This window comes from Genypterus blacodes, unplaced genomic scaffold, assembly GCF_046128005.1.
Source record: "Genypterus blacodes isolate CSIRO-AG114 ecotype Tasmania unplaced genomic scaffold, CSIRO-AGI_Gbla_v1 ptg000029l_1, whole genome shotgun sequence".
In the NCBI taxonomy this organism is placed as follows: domain Eukaryota; kingdom Metazoa; phylum Chordata; class Actinopteri; order Ophidiiformes; family Ophidiidae; genus Genypterus; species Genypterus blacodes.
The window spans coordinates 3,403,178-3,418,775 of record NW_027466842.1 but is presented as its reverse complement, the minus strand read 5'-3'; the positions used below and the strand labels follow the sequence as shown (position 1 = coordinate 3,418,775).

At 41.3% G+C, this 15,598-nt stretch overlaps 1 protein-coding gene across 1 annotated transcript; it reads right to left on the bottom strand.

Annotated features, from left to right (window-relative positions):
- Window positions 1–1,164: 1,164 nt before the first annotated feature.
- On the bottom strand, window positions 1,165–3,633 carry aqp4 (aquaporin 4). The gene is made up of 4 exons (XM_076144911.1): window positions 3,235–3,633; window positions 2,983–3,147; window positions 2,261–2,341; window positions 1,165–1,469 (listed from the first exon to the last, which is right to left on the bottom strand). The coding sequence occupies exons 1-4, from the start codon at window positions 3,616–3,618 to the stop codon at window positions 1,215–1,217; spliced, it is 885 nt and encodes a 294-aa protein (XP_076001026.1). The 5' UTR covers window positions 3,619–3,633; the 3' UTR covers window positions 1,165–1,214.
- Window positions 3,634–15,598: the final 11,965 nt, after the last annotated feature.

Below are 15,598 nucleotides of genomic sequence, written 5' to 3'. Positions count from 1 at the left end.
ACACAAAAGATTGAATCATACCTTTTTCTTGTGGAAAAGGAAATAAAGTGTACACATAACAGATCGCCTCTATTTCATATCACAAAGTGGGATCATTTCCGGTGCTCTGTGCTGATGGAATGGCCTCACATGAAGCTATTCTCTGAGATTTAACTCATAAAGGAACACACACGGTGGACATTTATCTGGCCATAGGGAGACATAATGTAAAGGTAGATGAGCCTATCCATCATTGATCCCAACTGCTCCCCGCCCCAACCGCCGAGCCAACACAAGCACAAAACTGTACCAGCACCTTCACTACGGCCCTATGATGAATGAGTGTGTGTGTGGTTTGTGCGGTTCTGTGTTATGTATTTACGTGCACATATTCATCGTTTCAAGGATTGACTTTATTAAAAAACTTTATTATAGCAACTTCAAAATCATACAGAAACATTGAGCGTCCAGTTTGTGCTTCTATCAGTATCAGTCTGTAGTGTCAACAGGAAATGCAGAGTCATCAAGAAAAATGTGTGTATTATTTTATTAGTTAAATAGCGTATGAAATTGTGGCAAATCTGAATATTCATTAAGGACCAAGTGCAGCTATGGAAAGGGTTTGTGTGAGATGTAAAACAGCCTATATTCTGGAAAATAAGAGATAAAACTGCAAGATTTTAGTAGATAGACATCTTTTCTTTTAACAAAGATAGAGAATTTCTATTAAAAAAACAAATCATTATTTCCCTGACTAATGCACTGAAAATGGAGGACATGATTACGCTTGTCAGAGCTGTCTTGCATTGCGTGGGGGACCTGTAATGTGCTTAATGATCACAGGGAAAATCTCTCCTGTTATTACATCGACAATACGCCGAGCAAATGTGACACTAATCCAAAAATAACAAGGCTGCATTTTCATCTTCTTTGCATTTCTCCAATTCAGACTCGTGACCCTCCAGAACAAGTTGACCCTACACGTATTTTCCTCAGCACGATTTATTGCTTAGTATCATTCTCCAGTGCGCAGCATGTGCTTGCATTCCAACACTGCAACAAAGGCACAACGGACTTTAGGAATAGTGATGAAAACACAATAGAAGTTTGTGGGATTCACAGAAGTCCTCAAGCAGAATTGAAGTCTTTGGAGATGCAAATGCCCAACTTGGATTCCCCCAAAAAGTTTGTCATCATCTCTACAGATTGGTCTCCATCTCCAGTGCACGTGATAGTCATACAGAGGGCAACGCTACTCCTGTCGGGTCCTGGAACGGATCCTTTTTCTCTATTTCCTCAAGATCGTTGCTGTGTTTCTGGATCTCGGCGTCCTCCGTGTACACGCTGGCCTCCACTTCCTTATACCTCCCCGACGAATCCTTCTGGAAGACCTGCTTCAGCCTCCTCTTCATCTCTGGGTCAGGGCAGTACAGGTACTCGTACAGGCCGGCAGCCAGGATGGCACCCAGAAGCGGTCCCACCCAGTACACCTGCGGAAAACAAGCACGTGTTAATTAGCCGGCCGGGTAATCTGCACGCTTGGGAGGCTGTTTTAATAACGCCGGCACAACGCAGGCACTGACATGGATACCAAAACTGTCAAACTGCCCTGCTCTATTAGACGACAGATAGGAACAAGAGGATCAACTCTGATGTGACTGCTGCATTAAGGATTTAGAGAAGATCTGCATACGATTCCAGTCGCAGTGACACTTAAAGTGAATGTGAATGTGTGTGTGTGTGTCTTGTTAACCAACACCTCATTATTCAGAGGAGAAAATGGAGTTCATGCGATATCTGTGGCTCTCTCTTCTTTGGAAAATATCAGAAATGTAAGGTCTATATGTAAAATATGTAGCCCCGCCCCCCTCACTAACACTGCATGATTTATATCCTTGTAGTTTCAGCAGTGAAATGTCACATATACTGTTTGTCTTTGAAGTTCTATTCAGGTCACATCTGTCTTTGCACTTCTGGCATGGTGGTGAAGTTGCAGCCTTACTAGGTTTCAGCATGCCACATTACCTTAATCAGGACATAAAAATAAGACCATCAGCTAACTGCAAGACGTAAACATTGGAGAGGATCTTCTGAGAGAACTTAACGACATGACGCCGCAACCTGCTGATTTATTCTATAGGGTACGAGAGTGTGAAAAGACTCTAAAAGCTTCGTCTTTATTCAGACTGTGCACATGGCTGAGCAGTCTGGGTCTAAACCTGTAATGATTTGTCCCCTGGAAGAGAGATTGTTCTATAAATGCAGTAATGTTGTATCTTACCCAGTGGTTCTCAAAGTTAAGCGTGACCATCGCAGGCCCAAAGGAGCGAGCCGGGTTCATGCTGGCCCCCGTGTATGGGATCTGCAGGAGAGGGAGCAGTATGTATCTGTATCAACATCACAATTTCTACATTACATTAACGCCAGACGTCTCTTTCATTTCATATTTCTTCTGAACGTCTGCGTTTAGGGCACATTTGCTAAGAGAATAACAGGGGAGGAATCAGTGGAGCGGCACATGAGGCAACATCTATTTCCCTGTGCATTCATTTGCTCCGCAGGCTTCAGAGAGCTCCCCCAGAGACGAGTTGCCATGCGATGGCAGCCTCCAATAAAGATGTGGACGTGGGTGTGAATCAGCCAGACGCATGCAATATCACACACTGAAGAATAGATGCTTTGGCTCTGTTTCAATAAACCTCGGCGGTCAGGTTTACTCTTGGAGCCATCCTGGTTTTAGCAATTACCTTCCTGAGGATGCTTGAGTATATATATATATATATATATATACAGTATATGTTAGGAATATATAGGTATATGTTATATTATATAGGTTATGTAATATTTTCAAAAACAAATGCTTCAGTATTTCCCTCTGTCTGTAGTTCCTCTGTCTTCTGTATTATGGTCAGGGAATATTGGAACAATCCCTGCAATAAATATGTTCCTGCCCTGTTGTTGTTTCATATGTGATGCTTGGCAAACTTGCTGACAGATACTCACAGCGAATAAGTGACCGATGGCTACAGCCAAGCCAATGGCCAGACCAGCAGAGCCGCCGAGGTCTTTGCGTTTGGGATCGCAGGTGGCGAAGACGGTGAAGACCAGCTCGAATGTTATAAGGAGCTCCACCACAAGGGCGTGTCCCACTGAGATGGTAGAGTTCACCTGTAGGCAGAAGTCTCTCCTTGTGAGCTTTTAACTTCCTTAATTGTGACAAGTATAACAGCAAATTCATAAAGGCAGAGTCCTTACCGTGGTGACACCGAGGGAGCCTCTAACAGCAGCAGGTGTTACGAGGTAGATGATCCCTGCTCCTGTAATAGCTCCCAGGCACTGAGCCACCACATAGAACACAGCCTTAGCCAAGCTCAGTTTTCTAGTGACAACCATAGCTGCCGTGACTGCTGGGTTAATGTGCCCGCCGCTGATGTGGCCAAAGCACTGCACCATGGTGGCAATGCTCAGGCCAAAGCACAGGGAGATGAGGACGAGATCGGCCGGAGGGGGCTTCTCTTCCCCCGCGGCCCAGTTGATGGTAGAGCCCAGGCCGAGAAGGACAAAGATAAGAGTGGCCAGGTATTCTCCGGACACGGCCCTCCAGAAGTCCTTGGTCCAGATCCCTTTAAATGCCACCATTATGCTCTGACAGTTACACAAGGACAGACACCTCCTGGCAAAAGGAATAATGAGCAAAATGATTAGCCTAGTTATGTATTCTTAGTGTGTGTGTGTGTGTGTGTGTGTGTGTGTGTGTGGATGGAAATGTACCAAGCCCTATCAGGATGGCCGCCCCTGGGCACAGTATTCACAAATCCACTTGGGATTGAAGCCAGTGACTTTCCATCACACATTGCCATGCAGAGCGTTCTTTAAAAAATGTGTGTATGAGCTAATATTGCACTTCCACCCTGGTGCATACATTTAATCATTACCACTTAATGAACTCCAAACAGGGGAATGAGGAAAAAAACATCTCTCTTCCCTCTCATTTTAACCAGTCATTGTGCCTTTTCTATCATCTTTCCATTACAGAAACAACTTCCCAGCGGTTCAAAGCATAAAACTCACCAGGCGCAACAGTGTGTGCTCCCACTCTCTGTCCTTTTTAGCAGTGAGTTGTCCTCATTCATAAGTCCCATGGAAGTTACTCAACCACCCGATCCATCAGCATGAAAAGTTGGAGTGCAGTGAGCTTGGAGCAGTTACTTACCGGAGAGCAGCAGACCGTCTGAGCGCAGGAGAGGAGTGGAGAGCCGTTATGTCAGATGGAAATGATCCACACATTGTGCCGTGGGATTGCATGCATGCCGCTTTATTACTAAGCAGGCTTCACCTCATGGGTATTAAGCAGCTCTCTCAGTGGGAGGAGTCAAAGGTTTGCTTTGGCTTGTTCTGTAACAGTTGCAGAAACAGCCTGTTGCTGCCCGCACGAGTGAGTCAGCCAGCATCAGCATCTAAGTCACAACACACGCTTGTAACAGTTTTAAAGCCACTGCAGGGGAAAGTGTGTTTATTTTCATTAATTCTTTTTAGCACTTTATTCATCATTTGAGGCTTTATTTACGAGAAATCCCCATAAAAGTGATTGTGGATACCGTAAACAGTGAGTAAGTCAATGAGTAAATACAAAGTACTTATGTCACATCAAAGGTTATTGTGTTAAGGTGTTGTTTTGTCAATACTTACTTATGTTGTGAGGTTACAAAAGTCACCTTACCTCTGGAATAGCAAAGTCCAGTGTTTGGATTGACCCCAACTAAGGTCAGAGGTCGAAAACATAATTATCAAGCTAAGAAAGTTGCACAATCACCCCAAAAATCCTTAAATCGCGGCTCCACGTCTGTATTATCAAGATTTAATCACAGATTTATCTGCATCAACATTAATTCTGGAGTTCACATGTTTGCTTCATTATTTGTTCTCTGATAAGCTTGAAGAAAGGAATACCTAGCCTATCTAGTATGAATAGAAAGATAAATATGTTACTATTGTGGTGTTCTAACTGACTCATTCCTTTGGATGAGTTGATGAAGATTAGCGCCCACACTCACATTGATTTCACCGAAGCAGCTATCACCCAAGCAGCTATCACCTATATTGAAAGACAGATATAGATTAATGAGTTTAAGTTCTTATAATGAATTCACTATTGAATTTTAATAGATTTTCAGACACAGACACACAAAAACAAGTCGCCTTTTTTCCCCTCCAGATCTGGTCTGAGGTCAAGTTTTGAGTTTTGCTTTGGCCAGATGAAATTGCTTGCAGCTTTTGTTTTGGGTGCCCTTTTGATATTGATCTTAAAATGACAAACCAAACACCGATGACACGCAGAGTCGTGAGCCCGCTGACAGACGGAGCGGAGACGCTTCACAGTCGCAGAGTGAACCTTGAACAATCAGGATCTCTTATCACCTCTTATATCATTAGGGTATATGCAAATTAATGTTGCATTTGCGATGTAAATGGAGGCTTGCATTCTCTATGGGAGACTAACGTTGACAGATTGGTCTCACTTAGTGTTATTAAATCTTCGCTAAAGGAATTTGAGAAGGAACGATTTGGGTTGCCTCTGTTTTAATTAGTCGCTGCTTGTATTTGCATTTTATCCTTGTTCAGTTTGGTGATTTGGCATTGGTTTGTGCTTTATTGTGTGATTGTGAAACTTGGCTCATCTTGGCCAGGACTCCCTTGAAACAGAGGTCATTAATCTCAGCGGGCAATATTAAGGTTAAATATATAAATAAATACAAATTGTAATGAAGTCATTAAGACTGTGAGCTAAATTTCTAATCAGAGGCCTTTGTTTATTTCTTAATTTTCCAACATTACTAACTGGATTGCAGCTGTGCTCTAATGTAACAATTAAGAGACACTCATAGCTTTGGAAATCACAATGGAAATGTTAAAATCATATCCTTGCTTTCCCTTTCTTTGATGATATTCTGTTTGTTTGCCACTTTGATTATTATCTGAACACAGCAGAGGACATTTGTCAGGTCAAAGAGCTGGAGTCGTGATATTCTGCACCCATTTGAAAATGGTTCTGGATGTTCTGGCTGGCATACACGGTGAAAGCGCAACAAAGGTCTGATAGATTTGGTCCCTGAAATGCCGCCTGAAAACATCACTCGAATTTTTTTTATCTTCATGTGCAAGAGTCCTTGAAAGCCCAAGCACTGTTATTTTCCTCCTCTTTCCTCTGTACTTTTCATATTTTGTGTAAGAGTGCTTCTGACTTGACGTCATGTTTAACACAGAGTTGTTCACAGATTCAAAGATGTGAGAGAATGTGAGAAAACAAGTTATCTGCTGTTTAGGTTAAATTTAAATCTCAGGAAAAAAAATGTGGCAACGAACTGTAAGATCAATTAAGAAAATGTGGTTAGAGCAAAGCACATTTAGGCTTAATCTGCATTGCTAGAGGTATGAGCTTGAAGTGAGGGTCACTGAGTTCTCATTGCTTGGAGAAAATGAAAGCCATGACATAATAAAAGAATGTCAAAAATGTAAACGTTTTTCATTTCCATTCTTTTGATTGTTTAGGATCTTATCATCAAACGCCTTCAGTACCAGAACCAAACATCAGCTCCTACTCTAAGATAGGCACATAGGTCAGAATTGCCATGGTTGAGCGAGCTTGAAAACTTGTGTAAGCCAGTGTAAGTGACCTTGTTGTGAAAGGTGATCACCTTGAGGCGGAGCAGCTTCATGCACCAGTTAATCATTGTTCAAATGATCTTTTCTCTGAGCCAAAACCAGAGTTGTGCTCACCTTGAGGTAAGAAGGATTTGAAGTCATTTGAGCCACAATGTATTTTTTCTTATTTTTGAATTGACACAAGATGAGATGAAATATGTGTGTGTGTGAGTGTGTATTATCTGAAATGTGTGTGGATGTGCTGAAAGGAGAGTGTGCATGGATGTATATTTCTTTGAATTTGTTCTTTCTTAATTTCCTTATCTGTGGTAGATAGACCTTGAACACACACACACACACACACACACGCACACACACACACAAACACACACACTCACACACAAACACACACACACACACACACACACACACACACACACACATACACACACACACACAAAGTAGATTAAAAAATGCCCTTGGGTGCAATAACAGTTAAATTCTTAACTATCGGAATAACTTTTCATATTAACTTTTTCAAATACATGACTGATAAGTCGTGTTGCAAGAGCAAAAGTTGTATAATACACATGATACTTTGCCTACTTGGCTTTTGCGTAGAAGAAGAAGAAGAAGATGTCAGTGTAAAAGTGTTCTGGCAGTGTCACTGATGCCCACTGTGACAAGCCGTGATTTAAAATTCAACGTGTGGAACGCGATCCCTGCTGATACCAAAATGTGAGACATGAAAGGAGTGAAGTGGTTCTGTCACCTCTCTCAGTCTCTGGCTGGATGCTCCACGCACATGTAAATGGATGATAAGACACTGTTCTAATACGTTGGGGCTTTAACGTTAATGTCAACATAAACCCCACAGAGTGAGCGGGTCTGTTGTCATGGCGGGAGACTTTCACACTCGCTCTTCAAAGTAAACATGACATTTTCTGTCTTCCACTATTCTAAAAACACTTTAGGAACACAAAATAAGCATTCATAAGATAGTTTGGGGGTTTACTTTCAAGTGTAAACAAAGGAGGTCTTACGATTATTCACTCAGTAAAGCTTTATTTACAAAGATACAAGTGGCCACTGGGCAAACTTGTGTTATATTGACATTTAAATCTGCATACCACACATATTTGAATATTAATGACATGCATTAATCATTATAAAACACAGTTACTGGGTAGCGTGGCTAGCGTTTCTTAGCATTTCAGAGGTACCTCCGAGGCATCGCATACTTCAGAGTGCACACTTCCTTTCTTTACTCATTAAAAGCTCCCCTCAGCATCATATTCACTTGCGTTGAAACGGCAGTGAAGTCAATCCATATTTGTTGACACTGTGTGAGATGTGCTTGATTAGAAAACTGTCAATGTGTAAAGAGAATGACTTAACTTACAAGAATAGCCTGAAAATTTGTTATTGCGGCAAATTATGGATAAATGATGAACGCGATTTATACCAGTGATGCTTTAATTCATTTGATGAACAAAGAGCCACGGAGCAAAATCATCCATTTGCAAGCGCATTCATACAAATAAATAATTGTAAAGTACAAGTACTATGCAATCGACAAACGTATGCTGGTAATTCATATCTGGTTGCTACTGATGAACCCAATTATGCCTAATAAAAGATTATAACCATTACATTTTCAATTCCATCTGCAATCTTGGGCAATTACCACATGCAGCATGAGGTTAACACTACAGATTGTTTTCCTCGCTCAGTATCACCGCCATGCTTCACTGGACATGAGCTCCGGCCTTTGTGAGTGTCGGGCCGTGCCAAGAAATTTCCAACGTGCCGCAGTGAAGAGAACCACAACGGCGTTACGTAATCTACAGTGTTGACAGGAAGCCGAAATCAGCGGCCTCTTCTCCAAAAGACAGGACTTGATTCTTATTGAGGGAGATGAAGCAAACGAGAACAGAAGCTGCGCTGCGAAAAGCTTGTTTGACCTTTGACACGGAGACGAGAACAAACTGTTATGCGTTAATGCAAGAGGATGGCATGACGATCACATGTATGCAGCCAAACACAACATAGATACAGTAATAATAACACGCAAAAAACAAATTCTTCACTTATATCATAGAAAAGAAGGAATAGAAATACAAGGTCAACTTTGAACCGTGCTCCAATTACAGCTTAATTGTTTCTCACTGATGAAATTTAACTCATATAGCTATTGTTGGTTATAGTCACCCCTCCTCCTCCCCCTTCCTCTCTCACAAAATATTTTTTTTGCACAATTAGTGAGCGCACATGTCCACCAAGTTCAGTTACAGTAGACTAATTCATTCATGAGATACAGCATTTTTTGAAGAATGAGGCGCTCCCACTCAAATTTGGCTGCCAATTATGGTGAAAACTGCAAGGAAGGCCAACCAGCACCAACATTTAATGGGATTTACCCTGGATCGTCTTCAACCTTCACCACTTTGTTTGGTGAAAAGCAGTTCATAACTTTTCAAGCAAGACAGACAGATGGATAGACAGAGCTATACTCAGACACGCCTGATTATTACTACTATTGTTATTATTAGTATTATTAATAATATTTAGTTTTTCAGGGTTTATATATGCAGCAAAGTGTTCTGGAAGCCATTCGCATTCACTCATGTGCAATAACAATTCAGCCCTGGAAACACTTAAACTCTTTTTCAAATAAATGGGCATCAACCTGTCACACACACACACACACACACCACACACACACACACACACACACATACACATACACACAAAACTCCCTAATTTAAACACTTTCTCCATTTCTATCTGTGTTTCACTCCCTTTTGCTGTCCGTTCCTTGCCGAAGCGCTCAGAGGACCTTGAGATTATCGTGCGGCCGAACAAAAACAACCTGACAAGATCCCACTGTTTTCTGCTGTGAGAAGAGGGCACATTCCATGTAAGCTTCATTACTCCTATTCAATCACTCCGAGTGGAGTCTGATTTTCTACTTGGGCTAACATGAGCAAATCCATCAAAAATGTGACCATCAAAAACAATGCATCGCATGCAATACTTCAGGCATGTTTAACATTTAATAACTTGGGTATCTTAGTGTTAATAGGTACAAACTGTAGCTTCCTCTACTCAGGACAATGACATTTGTTGTTTGTTTGAGATTTTGACATCAGAGCAGAACAAATGTGGACGCCATGCGGCTCGCCATGCTTATTTGTGCAGCAATTTGCACACAGAGAAAAAGGCCAAAACAAGGAAATGGACTAAGGATGGACGTGTGGGCTGCATTCCAATCTGTTGATCTTCAAAAGGACTGGGGTGTCAATCAAGATAGCAAAGTTCTGCAGTGATTAAGAAATATAAAATGTTTTGTGGGCTTTCTTAACTCTTAACACCTCTAGAGCATCATTATCATCATCATCCTCAGCTTGTTTTCATCACCTGCTGGACATTTAATTTTGAACCACCCTATTTTTCTTCTTTATCTCTTCCTCTATCAGCTTCACTAAATTCGATTCACGTTAAAGAAGATTCAGCGGCCTGATAGGATTTTTCCATCTCCGTCCCAAACATTACCCAAAACCTTATAAGACAACAGAAATGGAATGCTCTGAATTCAACCCCAGCAACTCAGAGCATTGCAACGTTTCTATGTGATCACTCAGTTGGAAAAGGGCAAACAAGCAATTAAACTCTGATACTCCCTCTCTCCTCCCACCATCACCCTCTCTCACTCTGCTCCCCCTTACAAACACACACAGATGCACACAGAGGCACACAGACACACACAGACACACACATAAACACACACGCACGCACGCACACACCCTGTTGAGTTTCACCCTGTTGCATATTTCAGATGATGCGTCAAGCACGTACCGTAGCAAATGTTTTGTTATTTAATATCTACCTCGATGTGTCAAGTCTTTATTCCGTTGGATGTTTGTGAACTGGAAGTGTCTTCTACTTCTCGTTTTGTGGAAAAGCTGGTGTCACCCAGCGAGTCCCTGTTCTCTCAAGATCAATGAGACGCACCGTCCAGCGAGCATTGATCATAAATATCTCTCTCTCACAGCAGCTAAGCACTGTTGAGTGTTTTTGTGTGTGTATTGTTGCCATAAGTACACTGGAGGAGAACAAATTATTTGGTTTTGTGGGAGGACCAGAGGGTGTTGATAGAGAAACAGAGGTATTATATCGCAACAAGGAATTTGACCCACTGACACTTGTTATGATTGGTAATAATACAACAGGTCACAACTGTTGGCTATAAGGTCATTTTGTTTCTAATGATAATGGACTATGCAACCTTGCTTTTTGCCCAGTTTCCCCCTGAAGCAAGTTTTAAGCTAGAAAAAGCCAATTTCCGAAACTAATATTGCAGTTTGTATTTGATGTAACTGTTGCTATGGTGAAATAAAATAAAATAAACATGTCTTGTTGTTTTAATGTTGTGTAATTCAAAACCTTTCGTCCAGTTGGAGAGATCAGTATTCAGTAAGCACAACCTTTATAGATTTATAGGAGGTCACCCTGAAGGCCTGAGTTCACGCAGAAAATAGAGAAGGTCTCTGAAGGCAACACCGTCTGGTTTGAATTTTATGGTTTAATGTTGCACAAAAACGTGAAATCTTGGCCATTGAATTTAAAAGCACCTAAAATCATTCACTCACAGGTTAAAACGTTTTATTGCAGCTTTCAATACGTAATCGATCGATCGCAGAAGGCAGACGTTGGCCTTTCCTACACTTTGGCAGACATTGAAGTAATTAAGATGGCGTACTTTATTGTAGCTTCGCCAAACAAACGCTGCACTGCGCAATAATAAGGCGACAGATATCGATCAATAATTTTTTTTAAATTATCATAATGAGGAAACGACACCGCTAACGTTCGTGATCCCAGTGTACTCTCGAGAAATGAAAAGAAAGGCGATGCAGATGGCGGAATCGTAACCTAATCTTGCTAGCTTCTGATGTTGCCAAACTTTTTTCGGATTTTAAATTCGCCACACCTGAGGAGGACGATGAAGATCAGACCCTGAGTTTGTGAAGCTAAAGCACGAACTAACCCAAAAGGTAAGAGTACAATACACACGACCCATGAGTGAAACTTGTTTTAGAAATAGAATAATTTATATATATAAAAAAAAAACCTTCATTGATAAGTTGCTAGCTTTTGGTATTAGGGAGATTATGTTAGAAAACAAATAACAACATCGTCTCCCTTGTCTATAAAACAAGGCTCAAACCTTTTCAATCAACCTACCAGTGTGTGTGGCAAAATCAGGTGAGAAGTTCTCTGTGGCACTTTGCAGTCAGTTGAAAGTAAAATAACTGCAATGGAACTTAGTCCAAGTCTTGATAATGATTTACAGGCTTTTACATCTTGTCACCAACTGGTTGTTTGTATTTGAGCCAAGCCAGATGTTTGGATGTGCATCCACATGTTTGCAGTTTAGTTGGTGTTGACATTTTGGTTGATCAATAGCAGTATGTTTTATATTTCTGGACTAAAACAAGTTTTCAAACCAGATGATCTTAAAACTGGCTGATTCAAAGATGATTTGAAAGTTATATATGTATTGATATATTTATCTTATTAATATAGTGGTGGTAAATATCAAAAATCATTCATGTCCCACCTTTAGCCCGGTCTTGAATGCATCGTCCAAAGAAAGATTACAGTAATTCTGCCTGTCAGTAGAGAAGCAAAGATTATTGTGATTATTTCAGTAAATTGCTGACTGGATCAAGCCATTCAGGTATTTTATTGAATTGAGTTACTTTACCCATGAATTCTCTGAAGCATTTTGAGTTTGATATCTACTCCATCTCTTATGAGCACCCTCAAGGCAGCCTCACTTGCAAATACTATCACTACTGAGCAGAAACAGGTGAAGTCAAATAATCTTGTTCAATTTTTGGGGAGGATTTCGTAATCAAGGGAACAATGAATCAAAACATCTGACTCGCTCCTGGTTCCCGGTGCTCTGTGTGGGGATACTGGCCCTTAATGTTTCAGATCGCCCACCAAGGCAGCCAGGTCACATGATGTCATCAGAATGTCACACTATAAATAAGATTTTACACCTGCTTAAACTTGATATCTATCAGTTCACATACAGTTTGTGGAGGTCAGGATCGGACCAGTTTAACAGTCATAGTTTGCGTTTTATGCACTCTGACACCTTTTAGATTAGCAAATTAGCTCACACTTGATTTTGATTATAAAGTCTTCCATCTTAAAGTTGCTGTAACATTCCAAATCTTACTCGCAACACTGACTTCACTCCTTGGGTGGGAGGAGCAACAGAGCTTATTTCTCCCCACATTCAGCTGTGATGCTAGTTATTCCCAGATATGAAATAGTCCAGAAGATGTCAGTATAAACAATGTTTGGATCTAGTGCTAAGTCACTCTTTAATAGTACTTCCAGCAGAGACGGAGCAACAGGCACGGCTCAGTGAAAGGGGGGAGGGGCTGCTGTCATTCGAACTGCACAAACTGACATGACATCCCTTTGTTAATGGCTCTCCACATCTCCATCTGCATTTAATTAAGGAATCTGGTTTACATTGTCTATCTGTCATCATCTATCCATATGCTTTTCTGCTCCAGACATTTGTAGTTGCCTTGGTTGCGTTGGAAATGTGCAAAGACTCAAGGATGCAACGTTTTATTCCCATTGTGAGATTTGTTTGAATTCATTGCGCTTATGTTTTGCAGTGGTGATTTGCAGGTTGAATGTGCTTGAAACACAAGCGTGATTATCCAGCGCAGCAGTCGCCCGTAAGGTGCAATGGAGTAGAAAACAAGGTCACTTTTGTTTTGTATCTCTCCATGAATGGCATTCCGATCCACAGGAAAAACACAGTGGGGTTGCAAATGTGAACGGGTGGGAAACGTTTGATATCTGCCAATCAAAGGAGTTGCTTCTTCCCTCGGGTTTAGTTAAGAATTAGGTGTTTCAATTGGAAGTAACCCAACTTGTACTGATATCCTCATACTTGCATTCTCTGTAATTTTAAAACAGCAGTGTCTTATTCCCTAAATAATTTAAGGTTGAGGGAGCAATTTTCCCTTTTTTTCATATCAAAGAAATTGTATATATTGACAGTAATTTCAATGTATTAATTGATTTACTTGTTCATACATACGGTATACTTCCACACTTCTGCTCAGTCTGTCCTCTTCCATTCAGCCTACTTTGCAGCAGCAGCAGTGAGACGTGAAAACTGAACCCCAAACCGTAGTTTCTCGACATTTCTACTTCACGTTTGTCATGTATGTAGAATCTCATAAGCCTCCACCAGAGACACATAAAAAAGCTGCCGATCACAACTTCAAACTTGGACAAATTGGGGCTGTAGATATGTTTGAATGGTTGTTACTTGCATTTGCCTGCTATCCTTGTCAAACTATTGTAAAGGAGCCTCGCAGTACACACAAGCTCCAAAAACAACAGCGTATGTGTCATTCTGACACGTGTAGACAGAATGAACACACAGTCCTTCTCATTACCAAGCCTTCATGGAGACAAGCTGTCAGGTTGAAACCCACAGGAGCCTACTGCAGATGCTGCAAACCATCAGCCTCAACTCCCCAAACACAGGAAATAGGTTGTCTGCTAACATCAGCGTTAGAAGCAAAAGAAAATATTTACAGAAAAAAACTCCCGCTCAAACCGAATTTTTGATTATAAATCACATTTGCAATGAGGTTTTCGTCTGACAGGATCGGTCCGAGTTTACAATCGGCTGTCTGTGGAGAGATTTTGACTATCTAACAGATACAGTATGTCTGAACTTAGAGCGAGAGATTTGGCTGCTCCTTTTGCGGAGAGGGAGGGGGAGAGGGAGAGAGGGGGAGGAGAGGGAGGCTTTTACCGATATACAGTCAATATGTTGTAGAATGAAATAGTCCATACTTAACTATGAATATCGATCTAAAAGCCAACGTCCTCTCGTTTAAGTTGAGGTTCGCCAATACATTTCACATCTCTGAGGATAATGTAACAAATGTAACAATACAGAAACAGGAAACTCATTTATCATTCATTAGAAAGCAAGCATGAATGCCAATAAATCACTACAGTGGTCATCATGAAGTCTTAACAACCAACAGCCTCTCCACGTGCCACAGCTGAGATATATAGAATTATACAACATGGGTCGTTTATTAAGCGAAACACTAGAAGCTAGAAATACCTTCTGCTATTTTATACAAAAACATATCTTAGCCAAAGGAGCGATGGAGCTGAATCACTTATTTCTAGCCCCGAGAGGTCGAGAGAGGTCGAGAGAGTTCGAGCCGCCCTTTTCCTCTGCGTGCACCAACTTTGAATCTGACCTGACGCACACACACACACACACACACACACACACACACACACACACACACACACACACACACACACACACACACACACACACACACACACACACACACACACACACACACACACACACACACACACACACACACACACACACACACACACACTCGGATTACCAGGGCCAGCACACAATGCCAAATACCCGCTGCTGTCCCCTGCACTCTGGCCATTGGGGTGAAAGGAAGACCCTTTTCAGAAGGCATCAACTTTCAGACAAACATAGACGCGAACACGATTTTAATGTCGGCCCCTGCAATGGTTTCCCAAAGAGGCAATAACCAGACCTGTGAAATAAGGACAGAGGAAAGTGAAGGATACTCAAGTGGAATGTTTAATGAATATGAGTGGAGGCTGTTAGTCAGTCCACACTTTAGAAAATGTGTTCTCTAAAGTGTGTCTGATTGAAGCTTTTGTCTGCGTTTGGTCGCGTTTGCATTAGTCATCTTTTCTCTCCCGACTCCCTAACAAGACAGGAGGTTTGCAGTTGCAGCTCAATGACCTGTCTAGCCGCCTCGTTTGCCACCAATTAAATGAAATATTCCAATTCACTGTGCATTGTAGCCATTGATTCAGCTTTGTTGGTGTACCTCTACTAATAAAT